At 39.0% G+C, this 15,235-nt stretch overlaps 1 protein-coding gene across 2 annotated transcripts in view; it reads left to right on the top strand.

Annotated features, from left to right (window-relative positions):
* Positions 1-1,000: 1,000 nt before the first annotated feature.
* Positions 1,001-15,235, top strand: part of Grid2 (glutamate ionotropic receptor delta type subunit 2) — a 1,534,794-nt gene continuing 1,520,559 nt past the window's right edge. Inside the window, exon 1 of one of the 2 annotated variants that reach the window (XM_021164478.3) lies at positions 1,001-2,018. In XM_021164478.3, the coding sequence (XP_021020137.1) occupies positions 1,931-2,018 (88 nt within the window). In that variant the 5' untranslated portion in view covers positions 1,001-1,930. The remainder of the gene's footprint in view (positions 2,019-15,235) is intronic. The other variant, XM_029478539.2, reaches the window with a different exon arrangement.

Raw genomic sequence — 15,235 nt, 5'->3', positions numbered from 1 at the left:
GAATGCCCAGGGATGGAATTTACAAAATGAAGGAAAGTTAGGATATTTCAGACGTGAGAATAGGCAACTAAGTCAAATCACCAAGATAGTAGAAAAGGGGTCAGTGAGGAAACAGGAACAAAAGATCTTAGCCAGACTCACAATGAACTTGGGTTCTGATATCCATCCCCCAGGTAACAAGATTCCCAGCCAGTGGACTACATTTGTAATTGAAACAGTATCACAGCTGTTAATAGGTGACCTCAGTTACACACTTGATTGAGTTAACAGAACCCCCTTCTGCAATAAGATGGAAGGATATAAACTAGCCATTAGAAGTCACCAGGAGCAGGGATAAAGCTTGCATAAAGCCCCTTCTTTTAAGGCCAGGACCTTACCTTACAGTGCATCTGCAGGCTCCCCAAGAACAGCAAGTAGCTTCCCTGTGGCTACTTAACTGCACAGGTGATTAACTTAATGCAGTATTTTGACGACTGAGGCTTTTTGTTTGTTTTGTTTTATTGTCCTTAACATTTTTAGATATATATTTGAATGTCAAGACTGTCCGTTTTCTAACAGTATATCAAAATTCTTTTTGTATTTTGATTGCCTTAAAAACACCAGAGACCGAAAAGGGGGGTGGGGGGGAGCAAACCACTGTTTAAAGGTAATTAGCACATTCTCAGCTTTTTATAACTTTATAATTGAAATCTCATTAAAAGCTTTCTAGGTCTTCTTTTCCCTAAGTGACTAGGTGTCCCTAATTTGTTCTTAGCCAATGTGACTAATTCCAGACGACGACTAGAAAAAAGTCCGGTACCTGTTGGGGAATAGCAAGGTTAAATAAGTGGGGTGGCTTTTTAGGTTGTTTTTATAACCTACGGGGAAAAACAAAACACATCCAAAAAAAAAAAAAAAAAAAAAAAAAAAAAAAAAAAAACGTCAAGGCAGGTGGGGGACTTCACTGCCTTCTCTTTGAGTCCTGCCTTTCTCAGTCCGGGTGAAGATTCCCAGGGAATTGAGAGCGCGGTTTTGTTTCTCCCTTGTATTGCAGATAGGGGGAGGAGGTGGTTATTAGAAGCTCTTCCTCTCTCGGTTCCCCTCTCTGCCTGACAGCTCCGCTCTCTTGCGGACTCGCTTCTCCTAGGTGATCCATTTCTAGGCAACGTGGGGCTGCAGCGGAGCTTGCCAGGCTGCTGTTGGCTTCCCGCATCCCGCCAGGCGAGCGGCTCGGGAGCATCCTGCAGCCGCGGCTCCGCGCGCCGGCCTGGCCCGCTGCTCGCTCCCGCCGGACTCCCCCGCCACCGCGCCCGCCGCGCCAGCTCCGGGGCCCGTCTCGCGCCGAAGGGGAGTATTCTCTGCATTACTAGCTGCATTACCTTCAAGTTCACTTTTGCCACCCCTCCCGGAGCGGACCTCCCCCTCCCCGCTGGAATCTGGCGACTCTGATCGCATCTTCCTCCTCGCCGGTAGCACTGATTGCTGGCCGCGAGGCGCCACGACCGCGCACGGCCCCGGGTGGAGGGGCTCGGCGGCGGGGGAGGGCGCGGGCACATCCGGCGCGGGGGTGCCCAAGTTGCGGCGGAGCTGGGACCCGCCACCGCGGCCCCCGCGCGGTCACGGCCACCATCTGAGCGCCAGCCTCGCCCCCCGTCCGAGAGCAGCCAAGGCTGGATACATTTTTTAGAAAGCCCAACTGCAAACAACTCTGGCAATGCCAAAATTCCCCTCCGAGTGACAGGGCTTGGGAGGAGGCTGCCTCTGGCTGTGCTAGCTCTCGGGTCGCCCGTGCCTCTTCTGTGACCAGAAAAGATTGTGCTGTAAAGAGGGATTTGGAAATTAGGGGAAAGCTGCACTCAACTCTATCCTGACCTCAAACTCTGTGGACCGCTTAAGAGAATATCTACGTCTTGAAAGCAAAGTCGTGGTCAAGGAGGATCGGCATCGGAGGATGGAAGTTTTCCCTTTGCTCTTGTTTCTGTCCTTCTGGTGGTCTCGAACCTGGGACCTGGCGACCGCTGATTCTATCATCCACATCGGTAAGACAGGGCTTCTGTGGCTTGTGGCGACTTTCCCTAGCGTTTCCTTGGCAGTGATCTCTGCTTCCCCAGCCCCTCGAGCCTCCGGCTGCTGCCAGAGTGGCCTAGGTTCGCGCCCCTCGGTGCCCGCGTTCTCATGGGCTCAGCTTTCCCTAAGCAGTGACTGAGCCTCGCGGCGCGGAGTGAGGCCGGGTGTGGAGTGCGGGCCGGGCACTAGAGGCTCACGCCTGCCTCCGCGCAGGAGTATGGGGAGTGTGGGGACTCCGAGTGTGGGGAGAAGGAAGTTTGATTGACTCTACCTTCTCGATTTTTCCCGGATGTACATTTGAGCCATTAAAAAAAAATCATAGGGGGTAAGGCTGGCAGTGGCATCCGCGGGGGAGAGAGGCGGGCTGGGGCCGGGGGCGCTCCCCGCGGCTCGAACAGGTGGTTTTGCATCCTGAGCGGCCGAGTCCGCTGCGGCGAGCGATGCGGACGCCTAAGCTCGCCGTCCTCTGCGGTTCCCGCGACTCGGTGGCTGGAGAGGATGGCGGGGCACTCGCTCCCAGTCCGGGGCGTGGGAGACGCCAATGCCGGCGCAGGCCGCTCCGGTGCCCGGGCCAGACAGGGTGGCCTCTGACAGCCATCTCCAGAGCTGCTCCTGGGCGAGCTCTGCGTCCGGGCGCCCCGAGGCCCCGCGGGTCGCCAGGCTCCTGGCCCCACCTATTGGCGAGCGGAGCGTCCGGGCAACGTGGCTGGAGCGGCGGGGCTCGAGTCATTATCATGCAGGGTGCCCGCAGCGAGGGCTCCAACTCTTCTCACTTGCTAATCCCTGAGAGCTGAGTGGAGACTGGCTTTTGCAGCCTTTTTTTTTTTTTCCGCGTTAATGTGATGATTTCCTTTTCGGCAATTCTCCCCCTGGGCAAGCAAGGTTCATTTGCTGGGCTGCAGTGAGGCCCCTCTGGAGGATTTTTTTTTTTTTTTCTTTTTGGGTACAGGAGTTTTATCAGTACAAATGGTTTCCTGTTCTGCAAATCCTGGCGACAGATGGGTCACAGCTTCTTTGCCCTTCTACCGTGGCTCGCGCGCGCGCGCGCGCGCACACACACACACACACACACACACACACACACGCACACGTGGCAGGTGAAGCAGCTGCAGGTGGTAGTTACTTCCAAGCAAGGGGCTTCTGTCTGGTGTGTTTGTGCCTGTGGTGGACAGATCTTCAGCTCCAGGGGGCTCCCTCTTTTGGTATTATAGGCTGTCTTTGTAAACATGTCTGCCATTCTCTATCATTTATTTCAATGGGACTGTATGTCTCTGTGCAAGGGGTAATGAGGTCACAATTCAGAAAGCCTTGCCCTTGTGCATTAAGAAAATGAAGCATTACATAGCTGGCCTTCTGGATCCCGTTTTGCCTGGGGCTTACAGTGCCTGTAGGTTCAGAACTTTTCAGGAAGAAATCTCATCGAAGGGTTCAGTAACGCTCTGATAAGAGTTTGGAAATGAACCATGCTTTTCGTACAGACACGACATGAATTTATGTCCAGTTGTAAGTGACTAGAGCAGGGCCAGGGGTGGGATCGCTATGCCTTTCTTTATATTCATTTGATGACTGAGGGTTTCTCACTTATGTTTGCCACTCCCCCCACGGGGTACTTGTAGATAAGTGTTTGTTTTATTTCTTATTCTGTGCTCCACATGTTCAGTACATAATTTACAAACACGTATATATGTATAAATCTTCTTATTCTTTATGAGAGGAATACTATTTTACAGGGCACTCCAGGCATCTGGTTCAGAATAGAAAATAACTACCATATATTGCCAACTGTTGTCTCTCAAAGTGACCGGGCTTACATGTTTATAACTAGATTCTTAAAAAGTAACTGTACAGCAATTAGGCAGAAATCTAGCTGTGCGCATCAACAGTGTATAGCCAACTAAAGGAAACACCTCTTTCTCAATTAATTTGGCTTGAATGAAGTTAATGCATTAGACAAGGGAATTGGCTTCTTTTATAGACTACCTGATATTGCAGTGAAGCTAACAGGGTTTTAAAAGCTTCATACCTCTTATCATGTACTGAAAATTGGCTATGTTCTGTGTACCTCAGAGGTTAAATGCCCCTTTTCCTAATATTTAGCAAAAGTATGGTACATTCATAACTGGTACATCTGTATTAGACTCGTATGCCAGCAGTTAGCATGCACTGGGTCAGCTGGCTTACTTGGTTGGTGAGGAAAAGGAATTTTTTAAGTATTTTTTAGATGAAATGTAAGAAATACGAACATGGGGAATGCATTAGCTCCAGCCTAAAGGGTTGAAAATGACCCCACTGGCTAGGCATATTTCATGTAAAGAAATATAAAGATACATGCAGAATTGAAAGTGGTTGTAATAGATAGTTCAGGCATACTGGAAAGGTAAAAGTCAGACAGACGTTGCTCTAGTAAGTTCTAGTAAATACTGGATTTTTTGAAATTGAACATGGTATGCCTGTGAATTTCTTGTCTCTCTGGTTTACTTCATGTAGGTAGCTTAATAGAGACAATTGCATATTAAGTTTTAATATTTTGTCAAATAAAATTAGTTTATTATCATCATGACATACATTTTAATGTTTGAACCACAATGATTGAGGTAAAAATATGTTTTCTACTCAAAATACATAATATTTTAATTGCTTGAATTTTCTGGTAAGCATATTTTAGAGACATTTATTAGTTGCATGTATTTATTTGCTAAATACACATACCCATATATACATAGTGCTTAATGTTGAATCACCTCCCTTGCCCTGGTGAGAGAAAGGTCTTTGACATATAAAAACTATGCAAGTTTGAATTATGCTTCTACTTTGGGCCTGTGCATTGATTGAGTAATTTCATCAGACCCACATTACTTGATTGCTTAGAAGTTTCCTAACGATCTGCATGCTGTAGGAAGAACCAAAACGTCGTGAGTGGAATGGCAATGATACCGTGTTTTATGAGGCTATTCAGAAGTCGCACTGATTTATGTAGCTAGAAAGCTCCCAAGTCTTTGAGATTAGCCACGCTGACTGCTATTCTCCTCATACATCAGGCATCCCACACTCTGTACTCCCTCAACACAACAGGAGTGTAGAGTGTGCTGCTTTAATTAAGCAGGGATTAGGTGGCATTTCCAGTCAACTGCATAGTTTGTGTTTTGCTTCCTGTCTACTATGGAGGATCTCGCATCTTAACAGTTTAATACATGCTCACTTCTTTATCTAGTTCCTGTGCTCAGAGAGCAGATTGTAAATCAGCTATCCCCATCACATATTTCTATAAAGAAATGTGCAAGGACTGTACTCATTCATATATTACACACATCACTAGCAAGTTTTGGCTGTAATCAGTTTTAGTAAAATGCCTTATGTCAACAAGGAGTAGAAAAGAGCCATTTATTCGTTTTTCTCCCACAAACAGATGATACTTCATTCTCCAAGATTATAATAATCAACTCTGTCATTATGAGAAGCTAAGACAGTTCACAGCATGTTTGCATCATCAGAATCTTCAAGGTGTACACTACAGCTGCCTTACTGAAACGTTCAGATCATTGTAAACAACACAAGACAAACAATTGGGTGGTTTTCTTTCCTTTATTCCGGGGTCTATTTTATTAAATATGATTACAAACACATCCCCAGAAGGCATAGCCTAACTACGTTTTTTTTTTTTTTTTTTTTTCCAAATTATTTCCTTTTCTTCACATTGTTTTTCTTGAGTAGCCAATGACCTCAAACTGTCATCAGGGACTCATTGGTTCATATAGCCCAAATTGTTTTTTTCCCTTTTACTTTTGTTACAGTAGCCTTTTGTTCCTTAAGTTATATAGAAATAGAGATAAACTTACGAAAAGTGTTCAGACACATACTTTACTGTTGCTCTCTTCCTGTGTGATTAATATAGTTCTTTGAAGTACAATTCTGATGTACATTAAATTAGACAATGTTGTTATTAATCAATGATATCAACTGTGACATGACTAATAAACATTATAACAAGGACCTTTGCTGTCTACTGCAGATGAAATATGTATCCACTAAATATCTCCTATAAATTTTCAAATGTGAATAAAAATCATAGTGATTAACATTTGACTTATCTAAAAATAGATAGTAATTGAAATTGTTAGAAGCAATGGAAGATGAATTTCATTCAATTTTGACCTCTATGGCTTATTTTGTCATACTATAAATTTATCTTAATGGGACATTATGATTTCAAAACCCCTCTTATCCACACAGAATTATTTCACCTTTCACCTGCTTATATTATTGTGAGAGGGGCATTTCCATTTGTATTACATCCCTAGTTTATTTTTATTTTAGATAGCATATTACTAACAACATGGATTGCTGAATGCCTAATATTTATTGGAAATATATTTTCAGTCTATGGTGATATCTTTACTACTAGGTTTCACTATGTTTGTAGTCTACATAAAAAGATATGAAATATTTTTCAAATTATCAGAAAGGTGGGCCACCCAATTACTTTTGTGATACTGGAAGATCAGTGATTTTATTCTTTAAGCAGAACAAACATATATTAACTTTGTTTCTCTTTTCGATATGTGTAACTATAGAACATATCAACACCTGCTCCTTCCTAAAGAGGTTAAATTTGATAGAATCACTAGTGTATAATTTAGACAAATTTAAAATAAAACAGTGGCATTTTCTTAAATTAATATTATGTTGAGGAAAAACTAGCACGAAGACTAGGCTGCCACATGATGAGCAGTGTTGGTGGAAGTAGACCTTGGTCTATTTGCCATTTTTCTCTTGTTATAGGAGTTGTTCTTCTCATCTTTGGAACCCTTATGGCTGTAAACTGATGTTTGTGAGGAAATGCATTTTAGCAGAACTGTGAAAGATACTATGTACCCACAAATATAGATACACCTAACTATGATGTACATCATTCATGATCATTCATGGTTTCATATTAATATGGCATTTCATGTGAGCCCTATGCAGGAATACTACCAACACAGACATTCCTTGTAAGAGCACGACTTATTTGGTCTTTTGAGGCAATGTGTTTCTCCCTGATAAATTTCTTGTTTTCTTTATTTGTTGCTATAATCTCAATTGTACTAAATTTTATGCTCTGTATGATAGAAGATGTAATATAGAAAATTTCAAGACAATAAATTAATTCAAACATTTAGTCACATATTTATAGAGAATGTGACTTAAGGTAAATGAAAAATTTTTCTTACTCTTTTATTCTTTGTCCAATGTCAATATTAATAAATAAGTATTTATTATATGTAATAATGCAATGTATATGTCCAATGTAAATTTAAGTAATTAGATAGACATATTAAGAAGTATATTAAGGTGATTCTAAGAAACTTACTGTGGATATTTATGAGTTATAGTCATTTAAAATGGTAAAATTTAGCTTTTCATTATAGATACAAATTTCAGGTGAATGTTAAAAGCAGATGAGGAATTTAAGATATCATAAATACTCTGGAATTACATTCTGGTTGGTTTATACAAAATATCATGTAAGTTGAGTAATATTGGACATTTATTTAATTCTTTGAGTATTTTATAAACTCTAAACTCAAGCACATTTAATCTCTATCATTATGTGAGCAAAAAGGAAATTCTATATTAAAAGACTCCCAAAAAAAAAAACTGGGAAAAGAGACAGACTCACATATGATACTCAGAGTTATAACTAATAGTAAGTTATAGGGTGAACTTAAACAATAAAAGTAGAAACATAAAACACAAATGAAACTGAAATTGTTCTACTGAGGAACCAGGAATCAAAATGGTTTTAGTGCAAAAAGGAATCACCAACCAGACAAGTGCCCACTCATTAAGATTGATTTCAGAGGTAACCCGTCATAAGCTGAACAGCCTGTCCACACAGCCTGTGTAACTGAAAGGTATAGCATTCTACTAGTTTTGGGGTAGCAGTGATGCCAGTCAAAAATGTAGCATGAAAAGAAATAGGAACTTTAACCTTCTTCATATGTTGGATTCTTGTTTCATTTCTCCCTACTTGTACACACCTCCTGCTTATCAAGACACCTCAATGTGTTGCTGTGATGGTTGACTCGCTGTGAGCTTCCTTAGTAGATAGAAACAAAGGTGGAGGTGTCCCAAGCTGAGCATCCGAACTGTATGAATGTTTAAGGTTCACAAATTACTCCAGTTAATTATCTTATTAACATATATTCCTAGTCATAATAATCAAATTATTAATTTTAATAAATTAGTAAGCATATAATTTTCCTTTACCCAAAAGTGATTCAAACAAAGTAGCATTTAGGATAAATACTAGGTTTTCCTAAGTGATTTTAAGTGAGATCCTTGCTTTATTAGCAAATTACTATAATTCTAAGAGTTAATATTCAAAGGATAATACAGACATTTCTACTAACATCTAAAATTTGCCATTCCATGAACCTTTTTAAAATTTGTTATAATTTTTGAGAGATATTATACTTGGGTACTATACTTACATAATTTCCACCAACACTTTCTCTACTCCAGCTTTAAACCTATTGTTAGCCACAGACCGTGTTAAATTCATGACCTATTACTCTATAATTATTATTGTTCCATATGTGTGTGTGTGCATGTGTGTGTCTTTATAAATACATACTGCTGAGTCCATCCAGTGTTTGCTCATACCTAAGAACCACAATAGTAACATGGCCCATATATTTTGGTAGTAACCAACAGCTACCAAATTGAACTTAAGGCCTGCTCAGTATGAGGACATTCATGCCTACTATTGTAAACCTTGCTAAGTAACCATGGCTGGTAAGACCATGAACCCACTAAATCTCTAAATCAATATATTTGCCCACTGCCTTCCAAGTGACTCTATTGTGTCACAGAATTAAAATATTAACCAAGCTATGATTTTTTTTTGTTTGTGAATGTTTCAATTTCATGGGAAGATTACTAAAGAAAATGTATGTATCCTAGTACTGTATAAACACTACTACATTAAATGGGGGTGGGGGTAGACAGGTGACACAATATTCTATCTTTGGTTGAGTGGCATAGTAATTACTCTCAGGAGAAAAAATAATTTCAAAGGTCTGTGGCCATATCGATAACTGGTGAAGTGTTTTTTGTCAGAGATCATCACAAGGACAATGACTCTGAGACAAGACACTAAGAGTTAGTTTAATTCATAAAGGGACATTTTGAAAGCCACTTTGAGTATAGTTTAATGAGCAAAGTGGGAAGTAGAAGGGAATAAAATCTGACCTACAAGTGGAGCAAATCCAGAAGAGGCTTATGCTTTACGGGAAGGCTCTAAGGTTTTTATAACCTTCTTAGGTTGTCTGTACTAGCAAGAGTACAGCTATAGTTTGTGTTACTTGAGTTCAATTGGTGGCCGAAGGAGAAAAGCTGTCATCAGACAATGTATATAAATAACATAACATAAAATAAGAGAGGTGGTATTTTCTCATGCCCTGGCCAAATAGGAACAGTTCAGGGCAGCAGAGAGGCTTGCAAAGTCTTCTGTGGGCAAGAAGCTGAAGAATGCTGCTGTGAATGGAAAATTGCAAAATGGAGGAAGTGGGCAATTGTTAAATAGGGATCCATGTAGAATTTATAAAACTTTGAATTTATGTTGGACCTCAAGTTCAGGGCTATAATTTATTTGATTTTATGTGTCTATACATTATAGGAAAATTTAGAACTTGCAATTGTATTTGGCATTTAATCAGTGAGTAGGGAAGGTGAGAGTGAGTTAGATGAACTCTAAGACAAGATCCTTGAAGAAAGGAGCAGTCAGGGGGAGGAGAGACAGAGAAGTGACCTGTGAGACAGAGTGGGGACCAGCATCAGGTAATATTCTAGAAGATAAACAAGGGCAGTATTTCTTGGAAAGGAACTGGGATTCTGTCATGTTTCATATATAAAACATGTTTTAGGAATACTTCATGACACAGATGAACTTGAAGAAAACTGTTCATTGAGAAGGGAGTTATAAAATATAGGCTGGCAACACTTAAATGAGTGCTTGAAACCAGAGGGTTCTAGGAGCCTTAAGACAAGGAAGGAGGAGAAGGGAGGCATGGCAAAAGATGATGCGAGACACACAGTAGGATGGCTTTTGAAATGTGTTAGTGTTTATGCATAGGAATATTCATAAAGAGATTTAACTAAGAAGAATCCTAAGAGAGCTACAGAGTTTAAGTCAGATGCAGATATTTGCAGCCAACCAATGGACAAAAGCAGCTGACCGCCCCCTCCCCCCATCCCGTTGTTGAATTAGAGAAGGCTGAAAGAAGATGAGGAGAAGGGTGATCCTGTAGGAGGACCAGCAATCTCAATTTATCTGGAACCCTGAGATCTCTCAATCACTGGATCACTAAACAGACAGCATAAACTAGCTGTCTAGTTTATGTGTCATAAACACATACAGTAGAGGACTTCCGGATCTGTGTTCATTCAGAGATGATGCACCTAACCCTGAAGAGATAGGAGGCTCCAGGGAGTTTAGAGGTCAGATGGGGTGGGAGTTGGGGCATCCACATGAAGACAGGGTGGGGTGGGGAGGAGGTGTTGGATGTAGAACAGTCGGAGGGTGGATGGGGGGGGGAATGGAATATGGAGTATAAAAAAAATACATTAAAAATAAAATAAAATTAAAAAAACGAATAATCTATCTTATTTTTGCATTGTTGATTTGCTTCCTGGAGTTTAGGTTTGAATATTAAAAAACTTCTTTGGGTTTTTAAAATTATGCTAGGAGATCAAGTGGTCCTTGATCAAAATGATTGCAAATGCCCCTTGTAAGAAACTTCCAGCCGGGCGTGGTGGCGCACACCTTTAATCCCAGCACTCGGGAGGCAGAGGCAGGCGGATTTCTGAGTTCGAGGCCAGCCTGGTCTACAAAGTGAGTTCCAGGACAGCCAGGGCTATACAGAGAAACCCTGTCTCGAAAAACCAAAAAAAAAAAAAAAAAAAAGAAACTTTCAAGTGGTTCTGAAACATATATTTATTATTCTGCTTATTTGCTTCATTTGCTTTTCCAGATCACCATTAATATTTACTTGAGATTTCTTAACTGAAATTAGGAGTCAATGACAGTTTAAACAGCAGTGATATGTGTTACAAATAGAATCACTATTTACTCTGACACATTAATTATTATGAATATGTATTATTCTAACTAATGATAACAAAATAGAATGCTATTCTTATTATAATAAACACATTTGAACTGATCAGAAACTTTACAAGTAAGTTCTGACACACATGTGATTTGTTTAAAATCACTTGGGGACATTTCATTCAGAAAAGGGAATACAATTATCGCATAGGGCAATATTTTCCATTTCAATAGGGAAATTCATGTTATGTTAATTTCCAGTGACATATTTAAACATTTCCTTTTATGGATCTTTCACTTCTATTTGTGCTATACCACAGCTGACAGCTTTTCAGTCACAGGTGAAAATGAGGGGAGGAAATGTTCTAAATTTTCTAAGCTTAGTAATCTTTTTAAAATGAATCTTAATGTGTTCGTAAGTCTATTAATATGCCAACAAGTTGTGCTTATCACATTAGTGTTGGGCGGGCTTCGGGTGAAATCTCTATTGAAATAGGATTTACACTGTTTTTCTTTTTTGTTTCTTTGTTTTTCCCTGTGTTCATCTGTGGTGTTATCTTATCTACAAAAACCTCTTCCCTTGTGGGAATAGCGTGTTTCATAGATATTTCTACTTAACCACATATAATAAATGATGCATAAACAGGAGATCCATGAAAAGTAGAAAGATCAAAGTCTGATGTTTGAGATCAGAAATAACTGGCAAATAAAAGACAACTGTGTTATGGCTCAGGAACATTTTATTAGAATACAGAATATCAAAACATATTTGCAACAGGAAGTCCATGACTTCTTGTGATAGGGAAGTGCAGTCACTTCACAGAATTTTGAAGCAGATTTACATCTAAACTTAGTTGTAATGGGTACCTAAAATTGATGAAGTACTTAATCTACTCACAATCAACATCATTAAATTGTCATATGCCATTGGCAGTACATTTCAGATCGACAGATCATTATTAAGAGCCAAGACTCGGGTAAAACTAAGGTGAAGTAAAACCAGGAGCTGATCCATTTGCAGAAAAAAAAAAATCAGCAATTTGCCAGCATACAAAATCATATGAATGGTGCCGCATCAATTACTCTGTAGCTAGTCAGTTGCTTCTTGAATGAAATAACAAACACAAGGTTAGTTGCTCTCGGAGATAGACTTGTAACTCTCAGCAAGGACCAATCTAAGTGTAGACTGCACAAGGCATTATATTATTGTATTATATTTTTGAACAAGATTGGATCCTATATTTTTGTTGGGTATATCTCATGACGAGAATTGACTGTCATTGCTCTTCTGTTATCTGCTGCTATACATGGTGAGTTTCAAGCATTTCAAATATATGAAATTGACTGTTCAAAAAGAAAAATCATGACCTCTATTCTCATGATACATTTGCAGTAAATGCATCAAATAACTTAAGAATTTAACATCGGACATTTAGCAGACAGGCTCAGCAAGTGTTAATTTGGCCATATGATACCTAAATCTTTAAGTTTTAATGTCTCATTTCATCATCTAGGTGACCTGTGTCTCTTATCCTTGAAGAAATTTTACAGATATCTGCCTCTTTAGAAAAAAAAGTTTCACATTAGGAAGGTGAAGTAAGAGCAATTTAGGTCTCCCAGTTGGATTACTGCGGTCCACTACAGCAAAAGGAATTTTTGGTAACTCAATAAATGTCCTGGTGATAGAATCCTGACATTGCCGTAATCCAAATATATTTTTCAGAAAAAAGTAGCTTATAAATAGGATGAGGAGTTTATTCTTTATAGATAGTCTTCATTTGTAGTAGGAATCTCTTTACTCAGCTTTCTGATAGTTAATCCTTCACTTTACTATAGCTATTGGCTGCAAAATAAATTATAATCATGCCAAAGCCAGAGCCAATGCAGAATGTCAACCATTTATTTGCCTCTTTTTCTTTTTTTATACCATAGATGTCAGTAGTGGTATTATTAAATCACGGAACAGAGCTGGAGGCCTAGATATCTAGTGATTCTAGAATGAATAAAAACATTGGGATCTTGCTCAAATTAATTATATGTCAGATTTTCTCTCTCTCTCTCTCTCTATATATATATATATATATATATATATGTGTGTGTGTGTGTGTGTGTGTATGTATATCATATATATATATTGTAGTTCATTTTCTATTATTTTGAATTTAATATTGCATATTACAGTGATTCAAAAGTTAGTCATACAACCAATCTCTATTTTCTTCTCTACTCCTGAAAGGAATGAGGGATATTACCTCACAGCTGAATAAAATATTATTTCTAATAAGAGACAAGGTATCTTAGAAGGAAACATTACTAACCTTCAGCCATGAAACTGAAATTGAAAACAGAGCAAAAACTGAGATGGATAGAAGCAAAGGATAAAAAGTAGCTGTCCAATAAATATTTTTCTCCACAAAGGTTTTGTTGTTGTTAATAAATAGTTAATAAATAGCAAACAGCTTTGATTCTTTTCTATTTCCTCTCCACCCTTCAATGGCAATGCTAATGAGCAACAGAATAGCCAAAAGCCAGGAAGAGGGAGCAGAGGATTTTAGATAGTCTGTAAACCGGAAAATCAGCCCCTGAATGCTCCTAGGCTCAGGCTTGCTGAGAAGAAATGGCTTTAGTTCCCCCAAATATTGCCCAACTATGAAGACAGAATTTGTTTTTGACTGTTAGTTGTCACTGAAACTTCCAGACCACCAAAGAGGAATTCTTTGTACAACAAAGACTGGAAACAGAGCAAAAGTATTATTATTTGAAAGAGCTTTTTCCTGGGATACTGCTGATGACAACCATAGCCTTGTGATTATCTCACTTTCCAATATCAGGACTTTGACTCTGGTGACTTTTTAAAAAGGAAAAATATAGATTTCATCTACATTTAAAAAGGAGTTTAAATAATTCATCATGAACTATGTTGGGTTGTCACTGCTGCCAGTCACCATTGTGTACTGAGCTCTTCAATGTATATTCCCACTTGGCTCCCATGTTCTAGAAGACCATGAGGAAGAGTTGAACACCATCATGTGAGAAGGAATTGTGAAATATATGCCATTAGTAGAAGGAATCCGTAGTTCATGGTGAATGAGAGAGGATAAGAACTCACTTTCTTCTTTCTGTCCTCCAAAGTGTGGGGTTACACTATGTGCGACTGTACCTAGTTTTGGTGACATTTAGTTAAGTTAGTTGGTTGTAGATTTTACTTTTTATATTTTTAGACAAATATTGTGAGTAATGATTTATCTCTTAAGATCTCTTCTTTCACATAAACTACCAGGTCAGTATAGTCCCACCTTGTAAGAGATTTTTTTTTCTTATTTGACTCATTCTTTGGCTTCTTTCAGAAGACAGATGCTTATAGTGTATCAGGGTCATCTATTGACAAATTCAGACATGATAATATCTAGAATATTCAACCAACAAAATCAAGGTGGTTTGTTTGTTGGTTTGTTTGTTTGTTGTTTTTCTGTAGATGGCTGCAGCTATGTGCAATCGTTAATTTTTTTTTGTATTTGTATTTTCTTAGATGTTTGTGTGAGATGGAAATCAGAAAGGCACATATAAAGAAAATGCCAGAATAGCTCTATGAGAGATGTAATTTGGACCTCTTAATGCTTTCAGTATTTCAAACGAGTATTATAAAATGTAATGCACAATATACACTTTGGGAGATAATATCTTGTCATGTAGCTAGTGTGCCATTCACTTTGCTTTACTTTCCTGAGTAGTTGAAATAAACAGTATATACCACTATTACTTGACTTAATATATAATAGCTCATTGATAATATACTAACATTATCACTTCCTTGCTAACCCTTTGTTAAAAATTACATTTAAGTTGTGTTATTATTGGTGATGGAAAAGTTTAAAGTGTGTCTTTTTCCCCTTTACATAACTGTTGGTTTTGGCTTATAACAATTGATAATGAAGCAAATCTACCCAACTGGTAATGTAACATTTTAAAATTAAATGTTCTCAGTACAAATACAAACTGATATTTCATGTAATACAATGGTAGCAAGAGAGAACTTCATGATATTTTCAAGGAGTTACAGAGACAAAGTTTGGAGCTGAGATGAAAGGATGGACCATC

This window comes from Mus caroli, unplaced genomic scaffold (genome assembly GCF_978045245.1).
Source record: "Mus caroli unplaced genomic scaffold, Mus_caroli_1 scaffold_7, whole genome shotgun sequence".
NCBI classification, from domain to species: Eukaryota; Metazoa; Chordata; class Mammalia; order Rodentia; family Muridae; genus Mus; species Mus caroli.
Note: the sequence above shows the minus strand (reverse complement) of the source record. Positions and strands in the feature narration are given on the sequence as shown.